At 29.8% G+C, this 9,291-nt stretch overlaps 1 protein-coding gene across 1 annotated transcript; it reads right to left on the minus strand.

Moving 5' to 3' along the window:
- Positions 1-6,941: 6,941 nt before the first annotated feature.
- LOC127808712 (leucine-rich repeat extensin-like protein 3) lies at positions 6,942-8,973 on the minus strand. The gene is made up of 3 exons (XM_052347293.1): positions 8,472-8,973; positions 8,015-8,096; positions 6,942-7,751 (listed from the first exon to the last, which is right to left on the minus strand). The coding sequence occupies exons 1-3, from the start codon at positions 8,484-8,486 to the stop codon at positions 7,156-7,158; spliced, it is 693 nt and encodes a 230-aa protein (XP_052203253.1). The 5' UTR covers positions 8,487-8,973; the 3' UTR covers positions 6,942-7,155.
- Positions 8,974-9,291: the final 318 nt, after the last annotated feature.

Raw genomic sequence — 9,291 nt, forward strand, 5'->3', positions numbered from 1 at the left:
TTAACAGTTTTTTTCACAGCGATGGTGCTCCGCCGCCATCTACTTGCTTCCAACGCGGACATGTTCGCCAGCAACTCCCCTCAACCAATCTCTCACTGACGCTATCTCTCTGTTTGGGGCTTCTGAATTTTGACTCCCTTTTTCCAAAAAATTTTCTGGAAAGCTTCACTTTTAATTGTAATATAATATATATATATATAGAAAAATTCTATTTGCAGCCACTATTTTTCTAAAAAAACAACCACATTTTAATATACTTAAAATACTTTCTTTTAAAAACTTATTTTTACCCTTACAATCACTTTTTCCCTCAATCAATTACCCGATCAATTATGTGCCGGTCATACGCTATTACCCACCCATTCATAACGAAGACAATGCAATAAAAAACATCATATCCAATGCAATCGAAAGCGAAAAAATAGATGAAAAATTCTCCCTCGATCAATTATGTGCCAGTCATATATAGCCATCCACCCATTCATAACGAAGACAATGCAACAAAAAACACCATATCCGATGCAATTGAAAGCGAAAAAATAAATAAAAATATAAGAGTAGAAAAATGCACATATATACACAAAGACACACACACACATATATATATATACATATATATTGACAATCACTTATATACACATTTACACCGCATACACAAACATAAATATATATATATACACACACGCAAACACACACACATATATATATACGCACACATACATATATATCTATATATATACAGGAAGATGCAGCCATAGCCGTCGGAGATGCCGACTTCACAGCCCCCCAAACCCTAGGGTTCAGGGTGCACTGAAGTCCCCGAACCCCATTTTCGACGGCTATGGTCACCCCATGGCTGCGCTTCCTATCTATATATGTGTGTATGTGTGCGTATATATGCCCCATAGCCGCTTCTTGTATATATGTATGTATGCGTATATATATAATATTTGTATGTAAAAAAAATTAAGTATGTATATATTAGTATTTGTTGTAGGAGGTTGGAAGTTGGATTCGAGAAACTTCAAGATTGCCGAATCCTAGAGTTTGGGGAAGTTGGGTTTCCCTGAATTCTAGGGTTCGAGGAAATTCCAACTTCCCCGAACCCCAGGAATTTTCCTGTATATTAAATAAAATTTACAAAAAAAATATGCATTTATTTTTTTTAGAAATTAAATTATTCAAGTCCAATACTTAGATAAAAAAATTAAGTATAAAAAAATTATGTTAATATAAAATATAAAATGTTAGTTATATTAAAAAAATATGTTAATATAATTAAATAAAATATAAAATATAAAAAACTAAAAGTTGTGTTCCCCGAAGCCGAGGCACTATGGATTTCCCGAACCCGTGGTGGTTCGAGAAATCCATACTTAGATAAAAAATATTAAGTAAAAAAAATATGTATTTGTTTTTTTTAAATTAAATTATTCAATTCCAATATTTAGATAAAAAAGTTAAGTATAAAAAAAATATGTTAATATAAAATATAAACTATGTAAATATAATGCATAAAATATGTTAATATAATGTTAATGTAAAATATGTTAATGTAATTAAATAAAATATAAAAAACTAAAAGTTGTGTTCCCTAAACCCTTGAGTTCAGAGAACTATGGATTTCTCAAACTGGATTTTTCGAACTCATGGATTCAGAAAATCCATACTTAGATAAAAAAAAAATTAAGTAAAAGAATATATTTTTTCTTAAAAATTAAATTATTCAAGGGCAGTACTTAGATAAAAAAAAAATTAAGTACATAAAAAAAACATGTTAATCAACACTATTTAATTAAAAATTGAGTTTGTCAAATATTTGTATAAAAAATAAAATATAAAAAAATTAAAGATATAAAATTCAGGAATCATGAATTTTCCTTGAAACTTCCCAACTTAAACCTATTGTAAAATTGAAAATCTAAATTCATTATCTACAAATTTCAATAAGACAAAGTAACTCAAACAAACAATAGACAACATAGCAATAGCAAAAAAGACAATAACAAGTAGAAAATGTGATGTGTGAGTTGTAGTCGTGCGTAAGGTATGAGATATATGAGAAAGGGTAATTTTAGAATATAAGTGATTGTGAGGAGTAATAAAAGTGATTGTTAAGAATAATTATAAATTTTTATTTATTTATAGTTACGAAAAACAGGTACACTCATTTGCTTAATATTTTTACACCCATCGTAGTTTTATGTATTATATATATAATTTTAATTAATTTGATTAGGTTTCTTATAATTTAAAATCGTGTAAAAGCCGTTTTTAGACTTGCAATTTTTTACGGATGAAACTAATTATTATTATTGAGATATAATAATAAATTTATTTGATTGAAAACGTAAACCTAAACTTGCAAGAAGAAAACAATCAAGCTATCTGAGCTTGTTAGAAGAAAACAGTTAAGAGAATGTAAAAAATTTCTCATATAAATACTCTAATTTTTAAGTTAAATACTAAAAATAATAAAAACTATATTGAAACTAATATAAAAAATGCCTATTTTTAAAAATAAGTGCCTTCCTAAAATATGAAATAATTTAAAATATTTTAAAATTAAAATTATTATAAATAATGTGTATCTTAAAATTTTAAAATATATTAAAATTAAGATGTAGATAACACCTATCTTTATATTTTTTCAATTCATTAAGATTCGAGTTCTTATAAATAATATTTATATTTGTATTTTATATATTTTTTATAATTAATTATTTATCTTCTCAAAAAAAAATTAAATATCAAAATTATTTAATTTGTACATTGAAAAGAGATATTTTGGACTCTTGAATTTTTAACTGGCCTTAAATTATGAGTTATGACACAATAACTAGTGGATTACCCATGTGATGCATGGATATCGTAAAAAAAAAAAACAAATCGTTAAAGCGAAAGTTGTATAATTTAGTAATTACAATAAATGAAAACCACAATAAATAAGTAAAAAATAAACAAAATAATCATGTTACAATCATGAGAATACAACAAAATGATTATAAATTTTGAAAGATTTTCTTATATACATTCAAGGGTAGACAAATAATAAAAAGTACATAACTCTATCCCGAAACCATATAGAAAATAAACCTAAATTAACATGTAATACAATAAGCAATGCGTAAAAAAATACAAAAATTACACGATAACAGGAAAAAAAATAAATAAAAGATAACCAATCTCTTTATTCTAAAATATGCATTCAATGGTAGACATTTTTTTTTTTTAATTTTCACATGTATTTGTCTCATATGTGCGTGCCACACGAACCCTCAATGCCTAATTTTTTCTAGTTGTATTCATATCACTCACTTCATAGAATAATGGTGCTATGTTACACCAGAAGACTAAACTGGATAAAAAAATACGGTTAAAATTTACTAAATAAAAGTAAAGAAGAAGAGAAAATTTAAGAAGAAGAATTGAGAAAGGAGAAGAGAGGAAATGAAAGTGTTGAACGGGAATGAAGAGGAAGAAGAGAGAGAGATATTTGTTTTATTCTATTAATTTTTCTTTCTTCAAATTCTTCAATTTCTCTCAATTTATCAAATCACATGTCACCATTAAGTTTCTCTTTTTTCCCACGCTTTGCTACACAATCTGAATCTTACTTAACATAATTTTCAAAACACAAATTTAATTTGTATTTAATTTCTCCAAGTCCAACATATAGTACATCTTCGGAGTAGACCAATGGAAAAAAGGAGAATTAAATAAATGACAATAATCAATTAAGTTGAAAAATAAAATTATGACATTTAAAATTATAAAAAATAAATTTAAATTAATTAAATTGTATGTAAAATAAAGATAATTTAAATAGTTAATTAATTATATAAATAATAATAATCAAATTTTCAAAATTGATTATTCAACTTTATATATTTCTCCTAATAATTTATTACCACATTGAAGATAGGTCAAATTATTAAAGAAGTAAAAAAAAAGTTAAAAAATAAGATTATAACCTTTAAGTTATATTTAAAATTATACGAAAATAAATTTAAATTAATTAAATTATATATAAAATAAAGATAATTTAAATAATCAATTAATTATATAAATGGTAATAATCAAATTTTCAAAATTGATTATCCATGATTTTACATGTTTAACAATCAATTACCACATTTAAGACAGGTCAAATTTTAAGAAAATAATAAAAAAAAAGTTAAAAAGTAAAATTATAATATTTAAATTATATATAAAATTTTAATATTTTAAAATATAAAAAATAAATTTAAATAATCAATTAATTATAAAAATAATAATAATCAAATTTTCAAAATTAATTATCCATATATGACTTTACATATTTTTCCTGACAATCAATTATCACATTTAAGATAGATCAAATTTTTAAGAAAGCAACAAAAAAATAAAGTTAAAAAATAAAATTATAATATTTAAGTTGTATATAAAATATAACATTTAAAATTATAAGAAAATAAATTTAAATTAATTAAACTACATAAAATAAAGATAATTTAAATAAATAATTAATTATATAAATGATAGTAATCAAATTTTCAAAATTAATTATACATACATGACTTTACATATTTTTCCTAGCAATCAATTACCACATTTAAGACATGTCACATTTTTAAGAAAACAACAAATAAAAATAAAGTTAAAAAATAAAATTATAACATTTAAGTTATATATAAAATTATAACATTTAAAAATATAAAAAAATAAATTTAAAATAATTAAACTATATATAAAATAAGAATAATTTAAATAATCAATTAATTATATAAATGATAATAATCAAATTTTCAAAATTGATTATCCATATATGACTTTACATATTTCTCCTGACAATCAATTACCACATTTAAGATAAATCAAATTTTTAAGAAAGCAACAAAAAAATAAAGTTACAAAATAAAATTATAATATTTAAGTTATATATAAAATTATAACATTTAAAATTATAAGAAAATAAATTTAAATTAATTAAACTACATAAAATAAATATAATTTAAATAATTAATTAATTATATAAATGATAATAATCAAATTTTCAAAATTAATTATACATACATGACTTTACATATTTTTCCTAACAATCAATTACCACATTTAAGACATGTCACATTTTTAAGAAAAGAACAAATTAAACTATAAAAAAATAAAATTAAAAAGTAAAATTATAACATTTAAAATTATAAAAAAATAAATTTAAAATAGTTAAACTATATATAAAATAAAGATAATTTAAATAATCAATTAATTATATAAATAATAATAATCAAAATTTTAAAATTGATTATCCATACACGATTTTACATATTCCCTCTAGCAATTAATTATCACATTTAAGACATGTCACATTTTTAAGTAAGTAATAAAAAAAATAAAGTTAAAAAATAAAATTATAACATTTAAGTTATATATAAAATTATAACATTTAAAATTATAAAAAAATAAATTTAAATTAATTAAACTATATATAAAATAAAAATAAAATAAAAAATTTACTTGGCAGTTGGTATTCGACGGTATTACTTGATATCTCAAGATTTCTCCCGATTTAAAAAAGTTTCATTTTTTTGTAATTTATTTTAATTAATATTTTATATTAATATTTAAAAATTAATAATATAAATTAGATCTTGTCTCTTCATCTACCAGCATGGTTACACATTTTTCAAACTCTATTCAACCATAAAAAAATCATTTACGTGTTCCAAAAACTACATGTTTTTCACCAATCTAGACTTAATTAATGACCTATAAAAATTCTATTTCGGGTAAACAAAAAAAATTAAAAAATATAATAAAATATTAAAATAGTAACTGAAAATGGGCGGGAAAAATTTTGACGGCTGTTTTGTTATAATATATATATATAGATATTATTAATGTGCTGAAAATACTTGAGCGCAATAGGTGCCGTTTCAGGGTTGGACATGTTATTGAGAACAATGACAGCGTCTTGCTCCACAATATTGTCACCCAAGCAGAGCAATATACCAAAAATATCCTCCTCAATCGGGTTACATGAATTTAGAGATTCCGATATCCCGACAAGAAAAGGGTTCCTAGTATCGTAAGACTGCCGGTCAAGCCGCGAAGCTCTGGGGCTTTTGGGATTGACCCATATGTAGCTTTTAGATGAAGTTGTCTTTTCGTCTGGGAACTTAGAATTAGTGACTTGGGACGAACTGGGTTTCTCGGTCTCTGAAGAAATTGGGTCCTGAATGGAAACACGCAAGAATTGGAGAGACAACGGGCAAAGGAAGTGTTTAAAAGGGAAGGGGGAACGAAAAGGGGTGCGCTTGGGTAACCATGGAGGAGAGATAGGGTTGCAGAAGAGATGGGGTCGTGCGAGAGAGAAGAGGGGGGAGAATAGAGACTGCGAGCCATTACCCTCTGCTCAGCTCTGCTCTAGCTGGCCTTCGCTGGGGTGACTTGGGTCCGCTGGTTGGTTCCGACACCAGCACGGGCACGGCGGACAAAGAGGGTTTAAAGACAGGTATTAGGCAATGCTATGCGATGAGTAAACGAATTTACCATAATGGCGTTGCACTTCCTAAAAGACCCTTCAGATCAGCAGATGTGTGAGTGTGTGTGAGGGTCTTCTCTGGACTATACATCTCTTTAATTCAGTCCTACAAAAAGGTATTTTTATGGGCCCAAGCCAGCTTGAATTTAGAGCGGCCCAGGTTTTTTCTTCCAGTATATTATTCCTCCTAGAGAGGCCCAGCTTGAATTTATTCTCTTTTTTTCTTGTGAAACAATTACCTTCCCTTACCTGTCAATCAATTATATGACCCATTATGATGGAACACTCTTAACGTGGTCTCAGTAAGGCACGTACGACACCGCCATTTTATAATATTTATTCTCTTATTTGGTTGTATTACATATATCTCGTGACTAATCAGAATATTCATACAAATAAAGAGAATATTACAACACGAAAGTTGAGTTGGCAAAGAAAGACTTCATTTATATATTAGAGTAACAATATGTGACCCCACTTCGACAATTTCAAAAGACACAGACACTACAATGCCACCAACGTTAGATTTAGCCACTATTACCAACCACATTATTGATTCTTTTCTATGCCCAATATTTGTAAAGCGAACCAACTTACAAACAAACCAATCTAGTGGGAATTATCCCTCCATCACATCACATGATTGTGCAACCCGTGGCATTTTCGTCGCTGAAGTAGTCGTCGCAACGACTCACATAACACACCCTGCCACCACCATAACCATAATCGCCATCGTAGCATGGCACGGGTCTTCCGTACCCATGATAGCATGGGCCCCCTGTTCGCCCTTCATAACACGACCCACAACATACCCTTACGGGGACTGGGGCTGGGGCTGGAGGCAGTAGAGGTGGAGGATCTACCCTCTTTGCAGGAGGAGGAGGATCCACCTTGGGAGGGGGAGGATCTACCTTGGGAGGGGGATCTTTCTTGGGAGGATCTACCTTGGGAGCAGGAGCAGGAGGGGGAGCAGGATCTTTCTTCGGAGGATCTACCTTAGGAGGATCTACCTTGGGAGCAGGAGGGGGATCTACCTTGGGAGCAGGATCTTTCTTGGGAGGAGGAGGATCTGACTTGGGATTGGGAGGCTTGGGAGGCTCCAGGATCTGGATGCACTTGATGGTCTTGCCACCCTTGCAGTACAACTTATCGCGAATCTTCTCGGGGCTGCAGCATACGACGGTGATCGTCACCGTATTTTGCTTCTCATCGAAGATCTGGCTTCGTATTTCTCTTGTCCCCAAAGCAAAGGCCCACCCACCAAAAACCAATGGTTTCACGTCACACACAGACAAAAGAGAAAAAAGCTCAGTTTCTTATCTGAAGAAATTAATAATTTTAAGGTTAAAAGGTTGGGAATTTTTGAAGAAAAATATATAGCAAATTAATTAATTAATAGAGATGAATGATGGTGATTTCTATATATATGATGGGTTTGATCCGAGTAGATCCTATAAGAGGTAAATTAATTAAGATTAGGGTCGTGTGACTCACGAGGGTATTTGCAGAGCAATTTCTTGACCTTCTTGTAGCAGCTGGGGCACTGAAGATCAACCTTAAGCACCATTATCGTAACCTGTTTGTTACACCACGTGATGACGATGACGATGATGATGATGATGGGCATTGAATTAAAAGAAAAGAAATTAAACTTTAGATTGCGTTGGGCGCTATAATAGAGAGGGAGAAAGAGAGATTTGCATATATAATGGATGAAGAAAAGTAATTAGGTTTTGTTTTGGTAGTACATATTAATTACATGGAAATATCCAAGGGAAAAAAGATATATAGCATACAAACATATACAAATATTGCAGTGCAGTGCAGTGCAGAAGGATTAAACAAACAAACAGGCAGCTGCTGGCTGCTGCGTAGCGTAGTAGGTAGAAAATGGATCGAGGCGGTGGAACAGGAAGTCACAATTAGCTAGCTAGCTAGCAACGTAACGTACCTTCTTCTCAGCCATATATAGCGGAGGAGATAGATCAGGGACTACGTGCTGGATCTGGAGCAAGCCGGAGATGAATATTAGTGTCGGCGGCGGCAGCGGCTGCTGCTGTTGATAGTTTTTGAGGACGATGGATGTATATATCGAATTCGAGTTAAGAGAGTGAGTGGTGAGGGAGAGGTGAAAGAAGGAAAGGGTTTGATTGATTGATATAAAAGTAGACGGATGGATGCGGGGCTTAGCCTAATAAGAAGTTGGGTTTGGGTTGGGACTTGGGGAGTGCGATTTTGTTCACCCCTTTTTAACCCGGGGGGGTGAAGATAACCCCCCATGTATTTTGGGGGTTATCTCTAACAGAGTTAGAGGGGGTTAATAGAGGGTGCTGACTGAAATTAAGGTGAGATCATCAAGTTTTGTATTTTGGCGATATAAAGAGAGGAGGGGAGGCGGCATTGCCATTGCTATTTCATTTCATTGCTGACTCTATACTCTCTCTCATCTACGCCCCCATGCGTCTGCATGTGCTAGCTGCCCTCTATTCTATTCACACACACACATCCAAATATTTATTTATTTACTAATTTTATATTTAAATCAATTTTCTTACCACATGGCTGGTCCGACACGTGTCTCAAGAGTCAATCACACTCTTCTCCGCATGACTACTTTCCAGACCCACCCTAAAGCTCTAGAGCTTCCCTTTTCCCCTTCCCTTCTTAAGCTTCATTAAAATGATTTCACCCTCAAATGAGTCATAAGTATAATAATAATAATATCTTAATTAATTTACAACCAGAATAGCTACTATATATATATATATGAT

The sequence above is a fragment of the Diospyros lotus genome, chromosome 8, assembly GCF_014633365.1.
Source record: "Diospyros lotus cultivar Yz01 chromosome 8, ASM1463336v1, whole genome shotgun sequence".
Classification (NCBI taxonomy): domain Eukaryota; kingdom Viridiplantae; phylum Streptophyta; class Magnoliopsida; order Ericales; family Ebenaceae; genus Diospyros; species Diospyros lotus.